Source organism: Alternaria ethzedia (assembly GCF_023757985.1).
Source record: "Alternaria ethzedia strain BMP 0044 chromosome Unknown scaffold_42, whole genome shotgun sequence".
Taxonomy (NCBI): Eukaryota; Fungi; Ascomycota; class Dothideomycetes; order Pleosporales; family Pleosporaceae; genus Alternaria; species Alternaria ethzedia.
Window position 1 is genome coordinate 132577 of NW_026056235.1, and position 26375 is coordinate 158951.

General features: G+C 52.9%; 7 protein-coding genes across 7 annotated transcripts; 1 reads left to right on the forward strand and 6 right to left on the reverse strand.

Moving 5' to 3' along the window:
• Positions 1-164: 164 nt before the first annotated feature.
• J4E87_010069 (uncharacterized protein) lies at positions 165-3806 on the reverse strand (the record flags this gene model as incomplete). Its single annotated transcript, XM_049381643.1, has 2 exons — positions 165-349; positions 881-3806. 2 exons carry the CDS (start codon positions 3804-3806, stop codon positions 165-167), a joined length of 3111 nt encoding a protein of 1036 aa, XP_049228639.1.
• An 849-nt stretch (positions 3807-4655) lies between these two features.
• Positions 4656-5804, forward strand: J4E87_010070 (uncharacterized protein; the record flags this gene model as incomplete). The annotated part of the gene is made up of 1 exon (XM_049381644.1): positions 4656-5804. One exon carries the CDS (start codon positions 4656-4658, stop codon positions 5802-5804), a length of 1149 nt encoding a protein of 382 aa, XP_049228640.1.
• Positions 5805-6713: 909 nt separating this feature from the next.
• Positions 6714-9480, reverse strand: J4E87_010071 (uncharacterized protein; the record flags this gene model as incomplete). Its single annotated transcript, XM_049381645.1, has 6 exons — positions 6714-7823; positions 8054-8599; positions 8663-9028; positions 9081-9142; positions 9205-9356; positions 9413-9480. 6 exons carry the CDS (start codon positions 9478-9480, stop codon positions 6714-6716), a joined length of 2304 nt encoding a protein of 767 aa, XP_049228641.1.
• Positions 9481-13754: 4274 nt separating this feature from the next.
• On the reverse strand, positions 13755-14870 carry J4E87_010072 (uncharacterized protein; the record flags this gene model as incomplete). Its single annotated transcript, XM_049381646.1, has 2 exons — positions 13755-14000; positions 14052-14870. The coding sequence occupies 2 exons, from the start codon at positions 14868-14870 to the stop codon at positions 13755-13757; spliced, it is 1065 nt and encodes a 354-aa protein (XP_049228642.1).
• Positions 14871-15082: 212 nt separating this feature from the next.
• J4E87_010073 (uncharacterized protein) lies at positions 15083-16919 on the reverse strand (the record flags this gene model as incomplete). Its single annotated transcript, XM_049381647.1, has 2 exons — positions 15083-16386; positions 16442-16919. 2 exons carry the CDS (start codon positions 16917-16919, stop codon positions 15083-15085), a joined length of 1782 nt encoding a protein of 593 aa, XP_049228643.1.
• Positions 16920-21736: 4817 nt separating this feature from the next.
• J4E87_010074 (uncharacterized protein) lies at positions 21737-22648 on the reverse strand (the record flags this gene model as incomplete). The annotated part of the gene is made up of 1 exon (XM_049381648.1): positions 21737-22648. One exon carries the CDS (start codon positions 22646-22648, stop codon positions 21737-21739), a length of 912 nt encoding a protein of 303 aa, XP_049228644.1.
• A 1720-nt stretch (positions 22649-24368) lies between these two features.
• Positions 24369-25877, reverse strand: J4E87_010075 (uncharacterized protein; the record flags this gene model as incomplete). Its single annotated transcript, XM_049381649.1, has 1 exon — positions 24369-25877. The coding sequence occupies one exon, from the start codon at positions 25875-25877 to the stop codon at positions 24369-24371; it is 1509 nt and encodes a 502-aa protein (XP_049228645.1).
• Positions 25878-26375: the final 498 nt, after the last annotated feature.

Here is a 26375-nt window from a genome sequence, read left to right on the forward strand (position 1 = left end):
TTACAGTCGTAGACTTTGTATATATGTATAGAATAACACAACTTGTATCGCATCTAAGGACTATCGCCATGAAGCGTCGTCTTACGGTCCAGATGTTGGCACCTCAGCCTGATCAGCCACGCACAAATCATATGCCCTGATCCAAGCCAACCCACTCACGCCACTCACCCACCTAACCTAGCCAACCGTTCAACTCTCTCCCGTTCCCTCTCCGCCTTCTCCCACATCTTCTGCGCCTCCTCGGCCCTTTCTCCAAGTCTCCTTCCTATGCCGAGCATCTCGAAATTGAGTATATACCACACGAACGTGCGGCCGAAATGCCACTCACCGCGTACGAACTGTAGTTGGCCTATAAACCACCTGAACAGCGATAGAATAGGTCAGTACTACGTTGAAGGATGAGGAAGTGGGGTAGAAAAGGAATAGAGGGATAAAGAGGAGAGGAGAGGGGGGTAAAAGGGGAGAAGAAGCAGTACAGGGGATAGTGAGTGAACTCACTGCCAAAAAATCCCCCCAATAACCATCCAACAAACCACGCCCTATTTCACATTCTGCCCATCACTCAGAATATTCCACGCTTTACTCTTGATCATATGTCCGTTTGCTCCACTCGTCTCATTCCCTGCATTCCCACCATCCCCTCCATTCCCAGCCGGTGTCCTCCAACACCCCAATCCTACGGTCATGGGGAGGGTTGTGGTGACGCCATTGGGTGCGGTTAAGGTGGATGTGGAGATCTGTGGACAGTCTGGGTCCCAGATTATGGGTTGTGTTGGTATGGGGAGGGGTGCTGTGCCTGTTGGGATTGGAGGGGGGGTGGGGAGTGGTGTGGGAAGTGGTGTGGCGTTTGGGCTGGTGGAGGGGAAGGCGAAGGATACACCGGATGCCAAGGAAGGAATTGTCGTTTTAGACTTATGGGTGGATTTGGATTTGGAACTCGAGGTGGTGGGTTCCTCGTCTGCGTCGTCATCGGAGTTGGAAGTTGCGGGTTTAGATTTGGTGGTCGTGGCAGGTTCATCGTCCGCGTCTTCATCGTCTGCGTTAGATGTCGCGTGATTAGTGGACTTGGGCTTGTGGGAGGTGCTTGGGGGGGTGTCGTCAGAGGATGTGTCGGTTTCGGCCTCTTCATCATCGTTGTTGAATGGTGCATCGTCGTCCCCGGGAGGAGTATCATCTGCTGCATTGGAAGTGGGCGTAGCTTCCTCGTCGTCGTCTGCATGTTTTGTCTTCGAAGATGTTGCCTTTTCCTTGACATCTTTGGATGCAGTGACAGTTGGCTTGGCTTCCTCGTCATCTTTTGCGGGTTTCTCCTTGGTAGATGTTGCCTTATCTTCGACGTCATCGGTTGCAGTTTGAGTTGGCTCGGCGTCATCATCCTCATCTGCAGGTTTTGTTTTGGTGGATGTCGTCTTTTCTTCGACGTCTTCGGATGCGATGGCAGTTGGTTCGGCGTCATCATCCTCATCTGCAGGTTTCGTTTTGGTGGATGTCGCCTCTTCCTCGACGTCATCGAATGCGGTGGTAGTTGGCGCGGTGTCATCACCTGTATCTGTCGGTTTCTTCTTGATGGATGTGACCTTCTTCTCAACATCCGTGGATGTGTCGGTAGTTGGCGCGCTGTCATCTTCCTCATCCGCTGCAGTCTTGGTATGTGACGCCTTGCTCTTCGTAGACGTAGGCGTCTCGTCGTCTCCAGCCGCCCCCTCATCAGTTTCAGCTTCTTCGTCAGGCACCGTCTCCCTATCAACCGGTAGCTCTTCTTCCTCTTCCTCGCCCCCATTCTTCGCATCAATACCTTCATCATCCCCATCCTTATCCTCCTGTTTATGCGCAAACTTCGTAGCAATAGCCGTCTCCTCTTCCACTCCATCAGTACCAGTACTGACTCTCGTAGGCCCATCATCTTCTACATCGATCTTGAAAAACCCCTCGTCTTCCTGCTCAGGCTCCTCACCAGGCCCACTGAAGCTACGCGAATGAATGCCTTTGGTGGTCGTCGTGGGGTACCACATACGCCAGAGTAGGGAAGGTGGTTTCAGTCTACCAATCGCCGCGTTACTCGACGCCGTGGTTGAAGCTATAGCAATAGAGACGGCACTCTTCCAGCTATAGTCAGAGGTGTATGTCATGCTGTTATCTGTCGATTGACGACCAGTGTCAGCCCTGACACCTATCAAAGCCGGCGTTGGCGCTATCAGTATTCCACGTCGCAAAGCCCCGTTAGCAGAGTCGGTCGTCATGATCGAAGTCTGATCAGCAATGTGTGCGGTTGATGGTGGATCTGGAGCAGTCTCTACAAAGCTCTTTATATACGAGTAAAACGAGTTTATGCTTGCTTCAGTGAACGGCTCGTCCGTGGTTGTGCTGACAGGAACAGCGGCTGGTGTGGCCTTGGGCGACGTGGATGTGTCTAGGTCAGCAGGGTTTGCAGGGTCTACAGCTGGACCCCGATACTCCTGGACCGATGTTGCAGATTCGGGCATTTCCTCAGTCTCAGTAGCCTCGGAAATCTTTGACTTTGCCTTGGTTGAAGACGGAGCGCTCTCTTCGGGTTCAGAAGGGTCGGCGTTCGCAGCTTTTGATACCGTTGGTGTACCTGAAGCTTCTACCGTCTTTGACGAATCTTCTTCGGCTCCGCTCGCTGTTAATTTGGTCTTGTGCTTGCTGGACACGTCGGTTGCCGATTCCGAAGTAGCCAAGTCACTTTCCGAAGCCGTTACAGACGTAGACTTATGCTTTGAAGACTTTGTTGCCTCGGATCCACTGCTGCTGTCGTCCGCTTTTGATGTCTTAGACACGGTCATATCTGTACCTTCATCATTGGTAGCAGACCCTGACTCGGAGGCCGTTGCATCCGTAGGTACATGTTTTGTGGACTTCGAAGTCTCTATCTCGTGAGTAATATCGAAGGTGTTCAAAGATGTGCTCTTGTCGGTCGAGGTCGCGGATGTTGCTGAAGCCGAGTCATCAGTGTCAGTCTCCGAAGCGGAGACTGCCGTAGACGCGTGCTTGGATGACTTCGACACACTCTCCGACGTTGTCTCGCTGGGGGTAACCTTCGGCATCTTGCCTTCTGATGCCGAGGCTGTCGCTGCTGCGCTGCCGGGACCTTTGCCACTCGGTGAACTGTCAATACCCTCCGCGTTCTTTAAGTGGAAACAGAAGCTATCAGCCGCTTCTTGGTGAACAGGTATAGCTACGACCTTTGTAGAATTCCGAACAGCTAGCTGCAGTTCTCCTTTTGGCCCACCCTCCGAGTCCAGCTCTACCTCACTTTTGCAGAACGCAGAGGCTGTGCTGTTGGACATGAAGACCGAAATGTAGCCTTCAGATGCGAGATCGATCTTGATATGGTAGAGGTCGGTGCTCCTCTTATTGACGATTTTTGTTTCGAAATCGAGAGCTTCTTCGCGTTTGGTGTCATCGTCGAAATGTACGAAGCCGACTTGCCTCGCGTCGAGACTTACAGGCACGCCAGTAACGGGTAGTTGGGAAATAGTAGGCTTCTGTCCACTTTGTCCCCTTGGCCAAAGAAATACTGTTGCCATGGATGACGCGGTGTCCCCGTTCGTAGCCTCGGAGACCTCATCAGAGATAGATGCAGAGGAGTCAGACACCAAGCTTTCGCTCCTCACATGGTGGTCCTTGAAATTTGTAGACAGTCTCCGTACTTCCGTGTGATAGGTGGTCTTTGTTATCGTATGTGTCGCACGCTCGCTGCGTCTGATAGGAGCTGCCAGAGCGAAATCGAAAGCCAGAGCATGCGTGCTCAGCGATAAGGTCAGTACGCTGACAAAGAGTTTCATATTGATTCCGCGCTGCGGTAGTATGCAGAAAGAACAGAAGAAGAGGAAACACAGATACAATTAGTGCATCAGGTTCGGTAGTGATGCATGGTCATTGACGAACATGAGCTCTGGTGATGTGTACTTATCTTGAAGCACGCGGCTCCCTGGAATGAAGTTGATGGAATAAACCAAGTGAACAAACATAGCTGTGAAGATACAAAGAAGTACCGCGCGAATGGTGGCTACACTATTCGCCGCCCATGTCAAGCGCATACTGCATATGCTGGTGAAATGTCAATGCTGCGTAAAGTGCGAGCTCGTCACAGTAACGGTGGCGTGCTTCGCAGTAGTAGCGGGAATGCATCACGCGCAATCTGAGAGCTTGAAGTAGCGCGGGATCTGGCGATGTTCTTCATAAAGATTGGAAGGTTCGGCGCGTTGAAGAGGTGATGGAGGATGGAGTGACGAGGAAGCCGCGCGCCAAAGCCGAGCAGGTCGGCTTAGTAAGCCAACACGGCACGTTCCGAGGTCATGCCTCGTTATCCGAACATCAACCACCACTTCCGACTTCCAGCCAGCACAATAGAGCCGCGTCTATCAGCCGCGCAATGAAAGCAATCACCATCCGATGTAGCTGACAAAAGGATGGCTTCAATAAAGCTTTTCCGATGGATCTCATGAAACAGTCAAACTCCAGTTAGGCACCAATGAACCCCTCAGTTCATTCCGACACAAGTGCCGAGATAGCTACCTGCGGTACGCGGTGATGCATCATATAATCACAGCGCCATGCTCCTCCAACGTCTCTCTCCATCCCGCCATCTCCAATTCGTGACCCGTTCTCCTTCACACTTGTCTAGACGCACCATGGCCTCCCTCCCCATCAAGCTCGCCGTCCTCGATGACTACCACAACATAGCAGCCCAGCACTTCGCCCACATCGACCCTTCGAAAGTCGAAACAACCGTATTCACCGACACCCTACCGTCATACGCGCACCCGAAAACATCCGATGCCGACCGCAAAGCCCTCGTCGACCGCCTCAAGCCCTTCTCCGCGCTTTCCACTATGCGCGAGCGCACTCCGTTCCCAGGCGAACTACTGCGTCAACTGCCGAACCTCAAAGTCATATTTGCGACGGGCGGCAACTTCCAGAGTTGGGATCTGGATACAATGAAGGACATGGGTATTGCGGTGTGCGCCGCGCCTGGCAAGGGCAGGACGGATGGGAAGGGTAGTGGTACGTCTCCGCGGTCGCTGCCGGTTAAGCAAGGGGGTGGGCATCCGACGACACAACATGCCTGGGCGCTTATACTGGGGCTTGCGCGGAATGTTGCTACGGATGATGCAGTCGTCAAGGGCAAGGGCGTGCCGGCTGGATGGCAGACTGAGCTCGCAATGGGTCTACAGGGGAAAACATTAGGCTTGGTCGGCCTAGGAAGAATCGGAGCGCATGTCGCAAGAGTTGGCGTGCTGGCTTTCGGCATGAAAGTCGTGTGCTGGAGTGCGAACTTGACACAGGAGAAGGCCGACAAGCTCGCCGAAGAGTGCGGGCTGCCTGTGACAGGTAGTGGCATGACCGATGCGAACGAGAAGACCTTCAAAGTCGTCACCAAAGAACAGCTTTTCACATCCTCCGATGTAGTAAGCCTGCACTACGTCCTCAGCGAACGCTCACGCGGTATCGTCGGCGCACAGGAGTTGGGGTGGATGAAACCAACCGGCCTCCTGATCAACACTTCGCGGGGCCCGCTTGTCGATGAAGCTGCGTTGCTGGACACGCTCCGACACGGGCGCATCCGTGGCGCCGCGCTCGACGTGTTCGATATCGAACCTCTTCCCGCCGACAGCCCATGGCGTAGCGAAGACTGGGATGTCAAAGGCAAAAGTAGGGTGCTACTCACGCCACACATGGGTTATGTTGAAGAAGGTACTTTGACGACCTGGTATGAAGAGACGGCGGAGAATCTGGAGAGGCTGGTAGAAGGCAAGGAGTTGTTACACCGACTCATTTGATTCCAATAACAGATTTTTTCTAGCACATGACAGGCTCACGCCAACTCAACATACTCTCGCTCCCCAAAATCACGGTAATACCCAAATCCACTGTGCGTCTCCACCAGCAGCAGTGGCTTTAACCACTCCGGCACTTCCGGCGCTACACTATCCTTGTGATAATACACCGCCATCACGTGATTTCTACTCGGTGTAGTCCCTCCCCAGTCGAAACCCAGCGTATCCACAATCCTGCGGATCGCCGTATGCAGTGCGCAGTATAGAGACGACTGTCGGTCGTCGTCACTGTCCCATGGGCATGTGCTTGTGTCGTAGAGGAGCTGCTCTGCGCGGTCGTAGGTTGAAGGGGCTTGCTCTTTGGAGAGTTTGGTAAAGTCCCAAATGGTGCAGAGGGAGGCGAGATCTGGCTCTGAGATGGGGATGCGTGTTGGGTGCGGCGGCGGAGGGGATCTGATGCGACGGCGAGTGCCGTCGGGAAGTGTTTCAAATCTTGGTCGGCGGCGTCTGGCTGTTCGGGTTGTTTGGGGTGGAGTTGGAGTCGTCATGGTGGTCGTCTTTGGTCGGCGGCGTCTGGAAGTTCGGGTTGACGGAGGGGTTGGAGTTGGACTTGTCATGGTGACCGTCTTATTGAGTGGGAATGAATGGGGTTTTGTGGGAAATTGAGTTACGTGGTGGTTTGAGGTACGCTGAGGTCTATTTGAGCTTATAGCGTTCTATGCGCAGCACCGGCTTTATATACTCATGACTGTGCGATAGTAATTTGGGTCGGATAAGTGGGTCGGCATGTGACCCTCGGTTCCGCTGTGACGCATGATGAGAAACGGGCCAATCTCAGCTTCTGGGTTGCAAAAAACGGTCTGAGAACCTTGGGAGGTTGGTGGAAGGGAAAGAGTTATTGCATCGATTGATCTAACCCAGTTGAAGTTCTAGCGGAATTCCCCTTCTCTCGTCTTCCGTCAGGTCTATGTCGAAGATTTCCTTCAAAGCGGCGATGCGCTCCTCCTCTGTTGCACAGTCTTGTACGATCTTGCGGTCAAGGCCAATGCTCTGTTTGATGCCGCCTTCAAAAAGCGTTACACTCCCAACAATCGTCTCTCTGGTATCGTCCATGAGCATTTTGGTACTGGTGACATATTTGGTGAAGAAGGATGTCGGATTCGTAGATGTGAACCACGACATGATCTCGTAATCCTGAGGAAGGAACTCCGTCTCCGTAAAGCAATAAACCGGCGTCCACTTGTCGTCACCCTCGTCGCTCGGGTTATAGCAAACGTCGTAACACCACATCTCATTCGAGTGATCCCCATACGACTCCGCAATAGCGCGCCGCTGGACGCGTATGAGCCTTGGAGCTATACTCGTCGTTTCGAATCCGTCTTGCAGTGGATACGCCAGATTGGGTCCCATGGCCCCCATGCCAACGTCGGCGACGTACCAGCCCTCATCATCGAATCGCACTAGATTCAGCATATGGTTCCAGCCGTCGTATGTAGCCGCTTGCTGCCGACGGACATCTGGAAAAGGGCTCATGGCCCGCGACACGCGGCCGCCGCAGTTGCGCACATGAAACCCGAGGGAGCGCAGAACGGTGGCGAAGAAGGTGTTGTTTTCCATGCAGCGGCCGCCGCGGCGCTGGGTTACTATCTTGGTGTATAGGGCTTGTGGGTTGAGTGTGATGGTTTTGTGGGGGGAGTAGTGGAGCTCGAGGTTCTCGAAGGGGATGTGGCTGGTGTGGTGTCGGGTTAGAGCTTGCAGGAATGGGAGGCCGTGCTGTTTGGTTGTGGCTAGTGTTTTGTCTGATAGTATGGGCGTGTTCAGATATTTCTGGGGGAGACGGATGCGCTGGAAGTAGGAGTGTAGTTCGGACGTGCTGTAGCGTGGCGCCTCGTCGCCTAGTGGTAGCTGCGTCAGACGAGAGGGCACTGGAGTGTCTGACATATTGTAGAGGGCCGTGGATTGACCGAGAATAGCGAGTGGTGGCTTAGGTTGGAGTACGATGCCGGCAATGAATTCAGGTGCCTATTAATTGACCGATTTCGTAAATAGAAGGGGGAGATGCAGTCTAGGCATAGTTCTTAGTCGCAGAGTCTAGCAAACTCATTACCAACTGTTCGCGATCTGTCTTGCCCCGCACTTGCTGCGGGCTAGCGGGTCGCACCGCGGAACACGCGGGTTTGACGCGGCTACGCCCGGTCAACTTGTTCGCATGACAAGTCGGGCTTTCGCATTCTCGACAACGCTTCGTCTACGTCACCCTGCACGTCGTGGAACCAGAGCCAGTCAAATCGACCTTGCTGAAGGCGAGGCAAGATCTTGCTCATATCGTCCCCTGCTTCTTCGTGTTGGAAGAAAAGCATACGAGCAACCTCAGCTGATTGCTCCAATTGCTTCTGGGCGCGCGGCCTTCGTACTGCGTCGTACGCGCTGAGACCAGTAACGATGTTCGCTTCGCTATTTGCATCTGGTCCCGATGACTTGGCAATCTCTGACAATATATTCGAAAGGACCAGAGCGTCCTCGACGCCTTGAGCAGCGCCCGCTGCCTGAAATGGCAATGACGCATGTGCGCTATCACCTAGAAGAGCCACACGGCCTCGGTAATATGTCGAAGTCTTCAAGTGGTGGAAGAAGCCCCATCGGATTGGATTTGTCTTGGCCAAAAGTTTGCGGAAGCGGTCGTCGACGCCTGGTCCTTCGAAATCGGCCATCATGGCTTCATGTGAGACCTTCTCTGTCACAGCTTTTTCCAGGTCCCAGCCTTGGTCATCTGTGACACACAAAAGGTAGTTGAACTCCTGCAAGAAATAGCGATGAGTACGGGGACATGTCTTTGGTCTTGGACATGGGTACTGACTTACCTTTCCCTCTGATATACGGTACGTCACTGCGCAGCGCTTATGGCCAAAGTAAAATCTGGCTACGTCCGTCAAATCTCCTAGAATACCTTCGGCATCAGCCATTGGAATGACAGCACGGTAGCAATACGCATCAGCGTAGACTGGCGCTACTTGGTCAGGAAAGTGCGGCTTCAGGACATGCTCTCGGACTGTGCTCTTGATGCCGTCAGCGCCAGCAAGAATGCTTGCTTCTGCGACTTCTCCATCGGCAAAGGTGAGGACAAGTTTAGATGAGAGCTGTTCGATGTTGACGAGGCGCTTGTTGAACTTCACATTTTGTCGTGGGATGAAGCTGGTCATGATGTCAAGCAGCGCTTTGCGATGCGCCTAGTACTAATCAGCAATACTCGTGTTCATGGCGATGACTTGGAGCACATACAGACTTGCGCTCGAAATCAGGATGGCCCCACGCCGACTTGCCATACCATGCTTGGTCTTTGCCTGCAACAGCAGGTTAACAATAGGCACAGCGAGAAGTGATGTGGCAAAGAAGAGGTCCATACCCAAACCCTCACTAAGAAGCATGCCCTCAAAAAAGATGTCTTGTTTGTCAGCCCCTTTGTTCCCCACGCATATCCTCTCATACAAGGGACGGAATCCAGGCTCAATCAGATCCATGGCTCGCATGCCATTTGGCGCAAAGCCGATGCCAGCACTTTTGTCAAGTAAGCAAAGGAAGCTTAGGTGAGGGGCATGGTGATGAGGACATACCCTACAGCTGAAAATTCCTTGGCGTCTTCATACAGGGTGAAGGGAACGGATTTCTTGTGCAGAGCCATGGCCAGGGCGAGGCCACCAATACCCGCGCCTGGATGGCCTGTTAGTGACATGGGATAGAAGATGGGTTAATGTGCAGATATGCATACCGATAATGGCGACGCGAAAGTCGCTGTTCATGTTTCCGACCACGATGTACGGAACGGTGCTTGTGCTACGACTCTGGCGCGACGATGACGCGCAATTGGGAAGAGCGACGGACAGTTATGGACAACGATGGACAGGCGATGCAAGGATGCAGTAGGTAGGCCGCTGAGTGTATCGAGTAATTCATCACTTGGGCGGTGTCGTGGTGGCCCTGTTGGCTCGAGGCGTGGTTAGATGGCGTGCCGCGATTACCCCGGGTTACCTGGCACTAGGTAGACGCTACCACGCCCCGGACGGGAATAGCCGGACACGTGATATCCCGCCCGTGAATCATAAAGCGGCATGTTCAGACGCTCCCTATTGTGTCGTGTCTCTCACCACCACCATGGCCACGGCGCAATCGGGGTCAGCCGCGGACACGGCCGCATCGACCAACAAACGCCGGCGCATTGCTCTCGCATGCAACGCATGCCGTGTACGCAGGTCGAGGTGCGATGGACGGCGCCCCTCATGCTCGTCCTTCTTTCGACGTCTTTCATTTGTGAGTTTCTTCATGTATGGATCTCGTTGGGGTCGCAAAGGTTGTGACTGGCTCGTTATCTCTATGCGTCATAGCACAACCAGGGTAGCGTGACGCGCTAGAATCATACCCGACCATGGAGACCTTCCACCCAGCAGATTTTCTTGTATATATAGCGAGCCCCATACAAAATTGAAACTCGCGGATTACAACAGCACTTCAGATCAACTTATCAACCAAAATTGAACACCCACCTTTTCTTGTGTCGCTTCCACAGAGAACCACTATGTCGACTCCAACGCAGACCAGCACCGGCGCTACGCCTCCTCGACCAACACACCACATCCGAGCGGACGGTACTCGCGGGCGCCGAATTCGCTACCCACCACCACCGCGCCCGACGCGTAAATCACCATCGTACGCCCAGATCAAAGAACTCTGCGCCATCTGGAAGTTCAAAGACTGGAGGGAGCTGCCCGCCGAGCACTTCGACCGTGCCGAAACATACTTCTATGACACCAGCACCGGACCTTGGCATAGCGAGGCCAGCCGGAGGTGGCTCTTACATTGCACCCTGTTGACGGCAATTGAAAATATCATTGCCGCGCTGGGATTCCCAAGTATGGGCACTGCCTTCGGGACGAAGTACATATTCTCGGCGCACTACACGGATGACGATAAGATTCCGGTGCTGCCGGGGTGGCTTCAAGAATTAGTGATGGTCGAAAAAAGTTCTCTTGACGGTTATACACCAGAGTGAAGCAGGGCAATAGCAGGGCGACCACATCGAGTCAGCGAACTGGTGATGGAGAGGTTACGATAGGGGCTGCCGACTACATGGCTCCTAATATCTCACGATTGAACTGGAATCCGGGCCGTTGAAGAAGACATCACATTTCTGTTGCGAGGTCTCATGATCTTTTTATCACTTCGGAACGCGCGACAACACCCTCAAACCGCAACGACCACATACAGGACACCCGTCGCAACATTTCCAACCCCAAAATGAAAGACTCGACCATCCACACCACTGCCCCGGCCGTCCATGGCGCCGTGCGAGCCACAAGTCGACTCAAGCACCGCGTCGTCCTCCAACTCGGTCACCAAGACCCAAGATCGCAACCGCAATCGCATCTTTGGCCTCAACAGCAAGGATGAGAAGAAGGCCGCCAAGATCAATCGAGGGCAAGGGCAAGGCGAAGGCATCCGGCCGGAACACAAGCAGCGCATCCGACCAAGCCACGAGCAGCACATCCGGCAATGGCAAGGAGACAGAGAGGCGGTCTAAGAATGGAACCGAGGCCGTTGAGACGATAGGTCAAGAAAGCACCCAGATCCAACCTTACTGAGAACACTGAGAATTCAGGAACCGATATTTCGACAAGGAACGCAATGAATCTCAGCCTGGCAACTACAAGCATCCTGATACTGTGCTAGTGTATGCAAATATCTACGTTAGAACTATACATCGTACTCGTAATGCTCTTTCTGCCCACCGCTTCTCACATGTCGTCCTCTGACTGCTCTGACTCCTCGTCCTCCTCGGAGGCAAGCTCCAAGCGGAGCCCCAGCAGACGCGCCTCCAGGAAGTATGCGTCTAGACACAAGAACATACTTGTGTTTTCCAGAATGCTCTCATGCGGCGATCCAATATGTAACCCAAATAGGATCTTTACAGAATTTTTGCATGGCATATACTAATGCCCCCGAGTCTCCAGCGACGCCAAACGGTATGCCGTCGATCCATTCGACCATACCGACCCATCTGTGTATGTCAAGGTCGATGAGGTCCTTGTAGTCAGCAAGTAGATCTTGCTCGTACTCCGTCTCGAAACCCCCTTCCATGGTGGATCGTTCTGGCTGTGGCTTGCGCTGATATGATGGGAAGCGCCATCGGATCTTGCTGAAACAGAGTATATCTGTGTCGCTGGAAGTCCCATCCACCTCGTGCAGCGAAGAAATCGAAGAGGTCTGGCGCCTACATCAAGGTGGAAATATGCAAAGTATATGACCCAACGTCTATGTAGGCTCCAGGGTGTTCAGGTATTCCGCTCCCCTCTGGTCAGTGATTGTATCATCCAGATAGATGCGATCCAATTTAGGAGCGGTACCCTCGGGTGTGTATGTCAAGTTGAGATCGGGGATTTTCTTTACGAACGGAATCCGAAGCCGACTTGGCAGTATGGCTACCGAGTTTTCGGATGTTGCGGCGACGTGGAGGACCGTTTCCCTGGCTTTTCGAGGGAGACAAGGCGTTGCTTTATGTTCTCGATATCGATGCGGACAGTAGCGGACTCCATAGCAGTAGTGAAAGGGACGATGGATAAACTTCGCGCAACTATAGCAGGCAGGTTAACATTGGCATAGATAGAATGATTCTTAATTGTGACAAATACCCAAAGAAATGCAATGTTTGCAAAAGTCTGAAGAAGAGCATATGTGACAATAGGAAATTGTCACGAGTTGTTGACTCTGGACGAGGTTCACTGGTGAACATGCGTGCGTAGGCGCAAGTGACTGCTGCGTCGGTTTGGTCTCGGAACGACGCTTGGAAATTCCAGTCTGCTATAGCGGCTTTGAAGTCCGCGATATTTGCGTCAGTCCGTATTACGGGTGCATTGTAGTTGTTCGGCCATGGCCATTATTGGGATCGTTCTCGACCGGGGAGATATTCGGGGACGGATAATCTTCGTCCTTAGGCCTTTTGCCAGAGCTTTCCGGCTGTTTCTCGGAGGATGCGACGCGCTTGTTTGGGGATGATGCGGACATATTTGTAGTATTGTATCGAATTTCGGTACGAAGAGTTCTGCAAGGGGAAAAGGGGTACTGTGTTGGGAAATGGCGTGGCGTGGTCAATCTGGTGCGATGTCAGAGGCGAGGAATTCCCAGTGTCGCTACCGTATCTTGTATCCGCTCTTCATTCACACGGTTGGTGATCCAGAATTCGTTACCGCCTGCAAGAACGTGTCCTGCTGTCATGGCGTAGGGCTGGTTCCCTTCATCCTCTGGCTCAAGAGAAGAGATTGTTTCTAGAAGGCGGTAAAACATCATGTGCGACGTGATGTATTTACATTGGTCTTGCGACCGCTCTTGTTCCTTGTGAAACCGACCTCTGGTGAAGATCAATTTGGCGGCGATGGCGACGACGTTGGCCTCTTGGTCCTCCTACGACTTCGAGAAATTCCATTGCGCCATCGCAAGCTTGAAGTCTCCGATGCTCATGTTATGGCGCGGGGGTCGTCGTTGTGTTTCTAGAGCAGAAACGTTAACAAGAAGGGACACTGATAAAGGTGCCTTCGATGGTACGTACCCGAAGTAAAACACCTGAACGGAGTGTGAAAGAGGCAATAGTAAGGTATGTGTGTGTGTGTGGGGTAACGATGGGCTGCAATATCCACGTCGTCTCTTGGTGCAATGTATGTTGGTCGACGTCAACCAGAACGCGTCGATGGTGCGATGTAGAAGGGGGCGTGAGGGAAGTAGATTACATTCAACATCAACATGGCAAGAACACGGTCATTAGCTGGGAGGAAGTACATTCGGTAGTGCGGGCAAGTGCACCCTCAATCCCTTCGTATTTGCCAGAACTAGGCAACGGCTATCTAGTTGTTCTCCATAACACCGCCGTAGTCCCCAAATCTGAATACTGATATCGCGCCATGGGTATATTCAATCGGCAAAAATGTCAACTTCCTCCTCGTCGTCTTCCTCGCCTCTCCCTTCCCAATCGCTGTCCAAGAGTTTGGCCATGAACGCCGCGTCGTGCTCATTCAACTTCGGGACTGCAATAGCACTTGATTGCTTCCTTCGATCATTCGGAGTTCCACCGTGCACCGGCAGGCTCGCATAGCCCACGATAGCGTCGGCGAAGCGCTCGTCGTGGCGGAAGTCGCGCCATTTGGCATAGCAACGTTGCTGTTGATGTCAGTATGCCGAAGTCATAGTAGTGGTGTGTCTAGAACTTACGGCTGGAGTCATGCAGGAAAGCGCCTCGTCGTCGTCTTCAAGCGTAGCAGGATCCGCGTAGCGCATCTTGAGCGTCTGCTCGCAAGCGAACACGTACTTGGCGCGGAACATGTCTCTGACCGACTTCAGCTTGGCCTTAACCTCTGAGGTACCAAATCCGAGATTGTAGATCTTGTCCCATGGGATCGACTTGCCGACGTCTCCCCACATCGCGGCCGCCATACGTTCCGGGTCCTTGTCAAAGTCGCCCTGGCAAAGAGCTTCGAGATCAACCGGGGTGAGGTCTTCGACGGCCTTATCAGCATTCGCAGCCTGCTCCTTCCACTCGCATATGACGATGGCTACCCTAGGATAGATGAAGTCGCTCATGACCTCGGCCTGGAACTCCGACTGATAGTCCCTCGTCCGCTTTCTAGCACGAGCGAACTCATCGGACGACTTATCGCTGATCCCGCAGCCAGCGAGCAGAGCGATGGCGTCATCATCAGTGAGCTCGTGCTTCAAGATATAGACGATCTTGGCGGCAGGCTTCAAGGTCGAGCTCAGCATCATGATGTCCTTGCGCGGCGGTGAGGTACCAAGGAATGGCTTCAGCCAATCGGATTCGCTTGCCCAGTCGATGCTGTTCGGCTGGAAACTGCCGTAGCTGCTTCGTGTCTTCGCGTAGTTGCCGGCGACACGGCCGCGGTTTCGCACGATGGTCTTGGTGACTCTTCCGGTGTCGATCTGATCGGACGCCTCACCTTGCGAGGCGGCGGTGGCGGGCGCGTAGCGGGCTCGGACGAGCTTTGCTGCTTCGAAGATACTGTGTGCGACCATGTTGATGCGACGGGCGAAGTGGTGACAATGATATGAAACGACGGGTGAGAACAAAACGGAAGGAGAGTTGGAATTGCAGACCGATCCTATATACTACACTAGCGGGGCTCCGGTTTCGCAAACGTGCTCAAGGTGAGAGCGAACTCGCGGCGACGCTGCTTTTCCCGCCTTCACCTCATTTTGCAGCGACCAGACACCGCCAAGAATTGCTCTTACATTGTTCGCCGAGGGCTCTTCCTCTTCTGTGAGCCGCGTTGCATGCCTGCACTCTTCCTCCCCGGCGTGTGGGTAGCCGCATCCTGGGTTAGAGGCTCACACATCTGCTCGAGCGAAGCAAACATCTCAGGCTTGAGGACCCACTCCCCCGACTCTTCGTCCCGCACATAAGGCTCTTGCAGAATCCACTCCCGCCACTTTTTCATAACCTTGACTACATGCGCTTGACTGGCTTCAAACCATTCTTCATGCAGCCTACCGCAGCCTTCACACTGTCTTCGCAGTCTACACTCCTTCAGCTCAGTGTGTATAAGCTGCTCGACGCGATGAACATGCGGCATCACCACCTGACTCTCCATACGGGAGTGATAGTCGTGCTTGCGCTTGCACTTTGTGTTCCAGTCTTTGAGCCGCGTAGCCAGATCGTTGGTGTACCCGATCTTGACGATGCCGAAATACGCCTTGTCCCAGAAGAGGTAAACATGACCCGGAGTCAGGTCTTTGGCACCCAATGGAAAAGCGGCTCTTTCGTAAAGTGCAGAGAACACGGAGAGCTCCCGGACTTTCTTTGGTTGATAAGGTGTGAAGCCCGATGAGCACGAGAAAGAGAAGCGGACAGTTGCCTCAGTGGTTGACACTCTGAACTTGGGCTTTGTTGCCCGCTTGACTTGTGTAGCTGGCTTAAATGTTATGACAGTGGTCGCGGGTCGCGCAGCATGATTTGTAGATGCTTCAAGGTGACTGATCGTGTTGACCCATCGCGTAAAAGTCGATTGATCTTGTTTCGTCATGTGTACCCTGCCTTCAAGCTTGTTGCGCAGTTGCGATATCCTGGATCCACCCTCAATCTCGTTCAACGCCGTGCCTTGATGCGTCTTGCACATGACTGACTGCACGATCGTCTTGACACGGTGGAGCATACGCCGGTAGTCTTCTTGTCTATTAAACTTCGCTAGATCCTTCACAGCGCCAACAACATCACGACGCGATCCCTGAGGCTTTGCCATGTAACTGCGTCGTTGAGAGGGGCTCTTTACGAGAGATGCGGCGCAGCAGCCTGGAGCGCTGGCGAGCCTCGAATGGAGATCGTGTGGTATGAGTTGTTCCAGTAGCTTGGCGAATTTGCTCTTCACAGGTGGATTTATATGGCCTCGGGGCGATTCAACGCTGCTTGTCGCTTTGTGAACAGCGGTATGTATAGCTGAAGCGATTTGTGTGGAGGCTGTCTTATTCTGCGTGAACACGAACGTGGGGTTGCTGTTGAATTTGACGGTAGCAGCTGCGACGTTTGCCTTGGAGACTGTGACGCGCAAGTCAGATGTGATTGCTATCAGCTTCAAGATGTCTCAACGTACTCTTTTCAAGCACCAACGTGACGCCTCGGAACAACTTCGGTTGGAAAGGGTCATCCTGTGCCGCTGTCTCCTTTTCCTGGAAAAAGGGCTTGGGAATCGCTGGAGGCACTCCAACGCCGAAAATAGGCTTGGAGATTGGGGTGAAAAGCTGCTTCTTAGAAGAATCAGGGGGTGTTGCAGGTGTGAAAGGCGTCAGGATACTTCGTGTAGAAGCGCTGGTCGTCCGCTTGGTGGGCGTCTCGGGTAAATCCCACATGTCGTTGAACCCTGCCGGAGACGACGTAGTCGATACTGTCGATGCTGGTGACACCCATGAGACCTTGTCAAGGTCTAGTAAGGAAAGCACACCGCGGCTACTCTTCTCTGAGACCGGTGTGGGTAAGAACGTAGCGCAGGGCTTCTGGGCTGTATCATACCCACACTTGGGTGTCGGCAGACCGCCTGGTTGGATGCTAAGATCTTCAGTAACGAATGTCATGATGATAGCTCTGAGAAGACACTGGGTAGCGTAATCGATGGGAAAATGTAAGAATTAATAAATGAAGTGGGTGAGATGGATGGGTCGTTTGGTGCCAGCAGAAGCTGAGTCCATGCCAGTATATATCCTCAGCCTCGCGGAGCCAAGTGCATTGCCTGTGACCACCACACCTACCCATCTCGCTGAAACCTTCGAGGTACTGCGATGTCAGCCTCAGTCGTTGCAGTGGCATGATACGAGAAGCGCATGGGCTGCGGCAACGTCCATCCGCGTAGACATATTACCATGATGGGCAGGTGTATTCGCCTCGCAAACGTCCATGAATGACTCGAGGACAAGATGGATTCGCAACCATGTGGCTTGTGAGTTTTGGATCTTTGGTGGCTGCATGACCCGTGCCGCAGAGCCGCAGGTGGTTGTCTTGCTCAGCCTACCACAACCACAGGGTATGAGAGCTCATCGTTAACGACCCTCCGATGAGACTGTATCTGGAAGTCAGTCTCTTCCGCGATGAGATTACCTGTTGAAAGCAGATTTGGCGCCGGTGATCGAAAGACCGGAAAACGGATCAAGGACCTCGAACTGCATCCTCTCGCAATAATTTGGGTAGCATTTTGGCCCCAATCAGGAACAAAGCTTCGAAACCTCTCGCGTAGTGTGTCGATGGGTGGACTGTAATTCTACCAGGCTGCATGCGCCATTCCAGGCTCGTATCGTGTTGAACGCGTTCCTACCATTTGCCGTCTTTCGACCAGGACGTGGGGTTTGAAACAAACGTCGTGATCTTGCCGTGGACCGTGCTGAACAGCGCGCCGTCGGCGAGCCTCACACAGGCGATACACATCGAGATAATGCAGATTGAGCGGCAGGTGAAGCATCGGTAGGCATGCTGACAGATTTTCTGAAACAAGGATAGATGCAGTGAAGTCCGTGAGTACGTCGCGTTGAGTGTAGGCGAAAGCGAAGGGGATGGAGGTTTGTTGTTCTCGGGGACGCGTCGTTGGCACGTGCGGGGCCGCCACGTGGGACGGCAACCGCCGCGGATCTGCTCTCTACAGCTGGAACCCTAGTCACCGCGCGCATCATTTGTGTCAACGCGACAATTACGACAGTAATAATCGCCGCGAGGACCTGTCATACTCTTGATTCAAACAAGACGAATCCACGATGAGTTTCGCACATGGTGTATGTCTTGAGCAGTCCACGCGAGCCCAATCCTTCTCCAATATTCCCCTCCAGCAGTCCGCGGAGCAGGCACGACAACGAGAAGATACGTCATGTGCCTAGACGTATCGAAAGTCTCGTACCACATATCCCTTACCAGGCCTGTTCTGAGTAGTATTGCAGCACCTGATCTTAGACCGCCTGACCGTTTGTCAGAAGCATCTAAAATTCCACTGGCTAAACTCTCGCGGCCATTGCTATCGAGTATCATGTACTGCCTCGAGCCCGACTGATTTTGAATAGATACTGGATACCACTCGCATTGGAGCGTGAGCACGTAAGCGGGATCAGTGTTTTCCTTTGAACCTAGATCGGTCCTTTGAATCTGGATGAACTGAAAGCATGGATCCCTCATATTACCCAGCGCTTTGAACCGAACCGCAAGATCTGTAGAGATCCAACTCCAGGAAGGGGGTGAGAAAACATCATTATCCGATCCAGAATCCTGCTGTTGAGTGTCCTGATCGATTGGGCAATACCACAGGAGCTCGTATCCCAAGTTCTCTATCCACATGCCCGCCGCATAGGTATAGCCGGTATTCCTTCGGAACATGCTTGCAAGACCTGACAAGGCGGGTAGCTTGTCAGAACGGTAGGTGAGACGGCAGCGCGAATACTCCGAGACAATGATCTGCCAGTCTGACGGTGGCGAGACTGGGAACGAGGGGTTGTCATCGAGTGGCCTAACGAGCGGGTCCCTTACTTGGGGGCATTCAAAACTTTCGTAGCGATACGGAGTAGCTTTGCGCATAGCTACTCGATGATTTCCTTCCCGCGCTGTATGAGCGAGACACTCCCAAAACATCTCACCGTCGCTGTAGTACAGCAGCCTTGGCGATAAAAGACGCTCTTGGAGTGCCCATGCCCTCTTGTAAAGTGGCGCAGTCTGGAACACACTTTCCTTGGTTCTTTCGTGGTTGTCGGAGTTGATTGTACCGTGTGCCGCCGCCGCCACCAATGCGCCGTCGCGCGGAACCAGCATACCGTGATGGCAGTCCGTGGAACTGAGCGCATAAAGCGTTAGATACGAGTGTCGATAGATGTCGCCCATTTTTGCCGCTTCTTCCGACCAGTCATCTTTGCAGTCTTGGAGTATACACAGGCTGTCTATCCAAAGGTACTGTATGCCTAGCCTCCGAGTCACTTGAACTGCATCACGGTAGAGCTCAGGAAAAGATTCTATCGGTATACCTCGGCAATGTTCTTCGAGTGTGCTGGTAGTTGTGATAAGAGGTTGCTCACCTCCCCAACAATGACTCAACGTCATATACGAGGCTTTGCGACCATCGGAGATATATAGGAAAGGCGTTTCTGTGTGGACGTCAATTACCCGCGTTGGGAGTGGTGTCTGATTACCTTGGTAACAACTGTGGTTCATATCGCACTTTCCGACCCATTCTTTGACCAAATCAAAGCTAGCTTCGGAAGAGGGGACAGGTGCGATCTCACGAGCATACTGTCCGTAGATGTATGCGATGTAGCCTGATTTGAGATGTTAGCGTTGATTAGATGCTGGTGTGATTTTCTTGTCGTACTCTTGCCTCTTAGATGATCCAGAAACCCGTCTCCGGTTTCTGTCCGCTCAGCAAACCATAACAAGAGAGAGTGTGAAGGCAGCTGTTCAGGCCGATCAAGCGCAGGAGGGTTTTCGCGATCGGCTTCAGACTGTGAAACTCCTATGCGTATTGAACGACAAAGCCAGCAGCCTTCGGTACCTGAAGCCTCGAGTTCTGTTAGACCGTCAAAGTGTCGCACCCTTGATCTTTTCCGCCAAGATCTTAGGGCCGTACACTTCTCGCAGAGAACTAACCCGATGATGGGCCTGATATATCCTTTGAGCAAAGCTGTCTCGTAATCCGGCTTGAAGTAGTTGTAAAGGACTTGGAATAACTTTCCACTGAGCACGTGTATTGCGTAGCAGCATGCATATTGGAAAAGCATTACCCCCAGCTGAACTGCCAAGAGCACTGCCAAGGCGCTGTGTAGGTTTTTGAACACATTCATGTTCATGGCAACCTAAGATCGGACGTGCGCAATCGAGGTCGATACTGATAATGATATGTTCGTTGTGCTTTGCTGATCTAGCTGCGAAAGTGCGAACATATCTGTTGGTCTCTCAGCCCGTCAGCCGCACTCCGCTAGGCTGGAAGTGGTTTAGCTCATCGTCCGATAATCCAAGCCACAAGCTAAGGGCTGCTGCGGCTGCGCCTCGCTCGCCCAAAAAGCCACCTAGCCAACGCGTGTTAGGTGAAGTCCATCCGGCAGTTATCACTAGGTATTCTGATCAATGCCTTCAACTCAAATTATCTTCAAACCGAAGCGTGAAGAATTCCTCTTGCAGCCGCGTAGCCGCGCCACATCGACACATCTCCCACAAACCCAAGCCATCTATAGCCCTTTCAGAACCTGCGGCTTTTCACAGGCACTTCAGTTGTCTTATTGAAGTTGATGGCATTCATCTCTACCGAGGTGGTCCAGCATGTCCGCAACCTCGGAATACCATGGCGGCACTACCTACGCATTCAGATCTTTATGGTCGTAATGTTCACCGCAATCTTCTTCTTCATCTCCGGTAGGAAGCACCGCTGAGGGTATCATAGCCAACTTGCCGAGTTGTATTAACACCAAGCAGTCCCAGAACAGCATATATCTCTTGACAAAAGGAGCTGGGGTGGATGGGACGAGCGCGCAAACTCGGAGCGATGCTACAAGCAGGAACGTACAGCGACGCTGCTAGCGTTCTGGCTCGGGGTGCTTGGTATGGACCAATGGTATGCGCGTCACTGGATTCTGGCTGTCTTCAAGATGGTTACTCTAGGTGGCTTTGGTGTTTGGGCGCTTGTCGATATCAACTTATGGATCGTTGGCGGATACTATGGTACCCCAGGGTGTCCAGGTGGTAGTAAGAAAGGATGGGCCTACTGAGCGATGGCGTGCAGGATGTATCGTAGTACTTCGCTGCGAGAAATTGGGGTCTACTTGACCGGGCACCCAAGTAGGTAGCCATCTAGGATTTGAGTCTGTCTACTTCTTAACTTTGTCGACGTTCACTCCCTGGTAGCGCGATGCTTTCCAATATTACGTTGTTCATGTCGCCTGGCATTGGGTGTCTGGGCGTGAGGACAAAGTCGAGGGCGAAGTTGACGGGCTTCAGTGGAGGCGCGTGCGCCGAAAGCGGGGCCGCGGGTGAGCTATGACGACTGCTGACCCCTAAATCGCGATGCTGAGTTCCCTAGCACCTTGTGGCCTCTCCAAATACATGATCACGAAAGACTTTATCGCTGCTTCGTGGGCAAGTATCCCAAAAGTGATTTGCGATATGTTTGCTTCTGAGTTGGCTTGCAGAAACGGACCGCAAAGTTACGTAACTCAGGCAGCCGCTAACGTACGCAGCGTGTCAGAGGCTACCTAGGTTGCTATGCTCCCCTTTACTTCTAACACTAGTAAACGGCACTCGTAAGACAAAGATCGGACTATGCAACGTCTATTCGCAACTAGATTTAGACGATAAATCTTCCGAAACGACGAGTTTCGATGGTCATGACGAGCCCATCGTTAGTCTCATGGTACAAGCAGGTGCCATGGACCCGATATCACTCTCCAGAATCTAGAATCGCTTCAACTACTCCATACGCCTCCTTCACCACGGCCCTAGTTTCTTCGTCCAACCTATCTTCATCGTTGCTCAAATCCCACAGCCTCTTCTCCCACAACCCCCACCGCTCTGGTGTCAATCCGTCATCCTTCGGCCACAGCTCTGTCTCGTCATCCAGTGGCACCGCAAAGTGCTCTCGTAGCTCCTCGTGATCAATATTCCAGAGCGACCACCCTCCGTCTCGTAGCCATATCGCCGCGACCCGAATATCCAGCGCCCGTACTTGCTCGAGTGGTAAGCTGTGCGTGTTGGATTCAAGCTCCGGAGGTGCTTCGTGTACTCGTTCGAGTGCGTATCGACACGCGTAAAATACCGTCATAGGATAGCCCAGACCTGTCTGTCGGCCATGTTTCATCAGTGCCGCTGAGAAGATGCACATGCGGAGGTATAGCTGGTCGGGTCTAATCCTCATCGTGCTGCCAAATGGATCTTCTTCGGTGCCTGGATCGCGTATACCATTCCAGTTGCGTCGTCCTAGGAGGATAGAATGCGCATCTCCCCAGTACATATCAAAGCCGGGTAACTCCGACCAGTGCAGTTGGCCATCGTGCTTAGCTTCATTACACAATCGTAAAATTTTGGGCTCCGAGGGCGGTTGCGCGCGTATGGCGTCCAGGAGAGCGATGTGAGAGTCGTATGGTGGCGGACAAGACGTGACGGCAATGAAGAAGGCGTCCCAGAGCTCCCATATCGCTTGATCGGCATCGTGACTTGCGGCGATAGCGTCGATGATTTTTTCCACCGAATAACCGAAGAGCAAAGGGTAGCCTCTCGATGTCAGAGCGTCTTGGACGAGCGAGAAGAAGCGGTTTGGCGGGGTGGAGCCAGGAATGTCGAGGATGCTAGTCATTCTGGCCGGAGTGCAAACTGCAGGCTGAATGAATAGAAAGTAGATTCGCGATGCTGGGTATTTTATCCCTTCTAATGTCGGCCTTGAAGCGGTTGCTTTAATGCGAAAAAGGCGTCAGGCGATAGTCTCGTGTATCATAGCATTTCCAAGGTAGGACCCTCAGGCAACTGCAGGCACGTGACTTGCTGAACCATGGTCGAGCTGTCCGATACCGCTTCGATGCGGAAGGTGGCGGGTAGACAGTAAATCCTCGAAATCTTAGAGAAGCTCACAAGGAAGTCGCGAAGGCTGACAGTTGATGGAATACCTACTGGTCCGTTTACGAGTGCTTACTACGCCCGATCACTCCAGTGCTGTCTTAGCGGGTTGCCCGTACCCCACGCGTGTCGTAACCTCTTAGGTCATGTAAATACCGCGGCATAACACCTGGATTCTCTCCAGATACCGAACGGGGCTAAGGTGTGGTTGATGTGCATATGGTGATGACTGAAGCCCTTCCTCGTCAAAGCCAAGAATCTTCGACTAACACAAAACCTATCGAAGGATGATACCAAGGTACATGAGGAGGTAAATACGGGCTCTTATGTTGGATTATGGAAACCAGAGCAAGTCAGATCTTGATGGTTGTCAGACAATGGTCACACTCTTGTACGCCCGTTGCCCGGCTTCACAAAGCAACCACCCAACCATCGACGGCATCAAGCACCTCATCGATTACAGTTCCCACCAACATTCTTTCGAGTAAGCCAAGTTTCTCACATCAGACGGAACGACGGTGTTCTCCGTCGAGTTGTCGACGAGCGCATGTATAAAGAGTGGCGCAATCTTCCATCTCATGTCGCACACAACCACCGAGTACAACTACAACAGTTCTTCACTCCGTACTCATACTATCAATCATGCAGCTACAAGCCCTTCTACTCACCATCATTGTCACTTTGGCAGCCGCCGCTCCAGTCGCAGAGCCTCAGCGCGGTGTCCCTCACGGCAGTCGTGGTCTAGCCATCCGAGACGCAGAGCCTCAACGCGTCATCCCTGACGGCGGCTGCCGTCTAGCTGCCTGAGACGCAGAGCCTCAACGTGTCAACCCTGGCGGCGGCTGCCGTCTAGCTGTCCGAGACGCTGATCCCCAGAGGGTCGGTTCAGGTGGAGGCCGCGGTTTTGACTCTCGAGACGCTGACCCCCAAGTCCGATGGAAGGATGGCGGCCGTCCTCCCGCCGTTCGAAACGCTGAGCCTGGGAGGATAAGCGGAGGTGGACATAATGGTGTACGCGCAGTTGCAGTAAGTGATACCTAAGGCACAGTTCAACTCAAGCTCTCTAGAAGAGGCTAACATGTCCCAAGTTGGAATGAAGGGCCTCGATGAGGTTATGACGGTTGGAAGCAGCATGACAGAGACTGTTTGAAATGTCGGTGGCATGCTATTCGTAAAGTCAGCTGAGGAAGACCGAGTTGTTTGTGTGGAGCGTATACACTGTCGCTACGTTGTTTAGGTTAGCTCAGAGAGAAAATGATACCATCTGCGTATCGCATCAGATCGAACATGAGTAGCAATGTGACGACCCGAACATGTCAATATGATTAGGCGTATCATGCCATTCAGGTACATACGATCCTATCACGAGGCGCCTGAGGCTGCTCCTATCCATGAGGCTTAACCATGCATGCATTCCAGACACTGCAGTGAACAATAGTGCGATGTAGTAGACATGAGATGAACTACACGTCAACGCTGGGTATGCTTCCCTTCTCAGCCTCCTCCAACTCCACAGTCCACAGATGAAACTTCGACCTCGCTCTAATCCTCGGACCGAACCGAAAGAACAGCCAAGGCACTGGCGCCATAACCAAAGCGACGAACCCCAGCGTACTGCTAGCCCATGGCGTCCCCATCTTAACATACATTTGCCGCGCAAACAGCGGGAAACCAGCCGTGAACAAAGACCGCATCACTGCATTAGCAGCTAGCGCGCTTGCGGAGAAACGCCCGTAGCAGTCGGTCAGGTATGCATTGGTGCCCAAGAACAATGTGACAAACCCGATGCCGAAGGGTATGCCAGAGAGAATGCATACGATCCAGTGGGTGGGTGGATTTGCCGTCCATCCGAACCAAAAGAGTGCCACGGGGATGAACCATGCTGTGACGATTACATGTGGAAGTCGCGCCTCAGGTTTCGGGCCTCCGAGCTTCTTGACCCACATGCCGTGGATGTCGTTAATCCAGGGTGAGCTCGCCGTTGCGATCGCCATGCCCAGTCCGATACCCAAAAAGGATAGACCTGCGATACCCTCGCTCCAATTGCGCGTATGCCGGAAGACTACTGGGTAGGCGGTGAAGTCAAGGTACAGGATACCCCAGACGAAGGCTGAGTAAAGGCCGAGGACGAACAAAATGGGCTCGGTGAAGAGCATGAGCCATGGTCGGGTTAGGTTGGTGGAGTATTGCTCTTTGAAGGATTGGCGTGGGGGCTTGATGCCTGCTTTTGCCATTTTACGTTCTAGCAACGTTGTCGTGTATGTCTCGGGGAGGAAGAAGAGCATGGCGGTATATACGATCACGGCAATGATGGTCACGACCCAATAGAGCCATCTCCAGTCCAGGTGCTGCGATATGAAACCTCCCGCCACTGGCCCTAGGACTGGACCGAGGGAACTGCCCGTCGTGAAGAGTGCGAATGGAACCGAACGATGGCTTTGGGGCCAGATGTCTGCCAAACATCCGCCGCTATTGGTCACAACGGGTGATCCAAAGAAGCCGCTGAAGAACCGAAATGTCAGAAGAGCGGCAAGATTAGGCGATAACGCACAGCCGATGTTGAAGCAGAAGAAGAGAAGCATGGTAATGCGGAAGATGATCTCTCTTCCCAGTGCTTCTGAGAGCGGCGCGAACAACATTGGGCCAGAGGCAAAGCCGACGAGGAATGTCGTTACTCCTAACGTTGCGACGGTCGGGGAACATGCGAATGTTTCGGTGACACCTGAGATTGCCGCGGCGTGAACACTTGAGCAGAATGTGATGTTCGCCGTCATAAAGACGATGACCATCGTCGCCGTCCATTTCTTTCGGGCGGGCCAGTTGAACGGGTGTTCTTCGGGGTCGAGTTTGATCTGGGAGCAGTCATCTTGCACGGCTTTATCGTTGAGCATTTCCTTCTCTGATGATTCATGCTTGACGGAGGGAGGGATGAGAACTTCGGGGTCTTGGATAATCGTGCCACCTCTATACATGGCGGGCGACAAATTATGAGGACAAAGGGTGTGTTGTGATGAGAGCAAGACTAAGCTACAATCTAATATAGCTTTAATTATGGTCAGAAGTCACGAATACGACGCTGCTGGAACGTAGCAGACACACGAGCTTTGAACAGTCGAAGCATCTGCGGACGTGCCAAGCTCAGTATACAGTGACTCATGTCGACCGTGGCTTGTATTGCTTGCAGCTAGGAGAGTGCGCCACTGATGAAGATGGGGCGAGCATAATAAAGGCACCAGGCCCCTGCATGTTGTGTAGGCGGTCAAGCGTGCCGCATGTGAATCCTACGAGAACTTTAGTCTGAATGCATCAGCTAACGATGGACCAGGTAGCTTCGATGTAAGGTTTCCGGCGACTGGCGTGTAATCCGAACATGCGATGCACCAACGCTGCAATGGCCGTATGAATTGTGCTTGTCCAGATGACGAAGGATGCGGCGAGGGACTGTCCATGCCCAGACCCGCGTCAGGTCC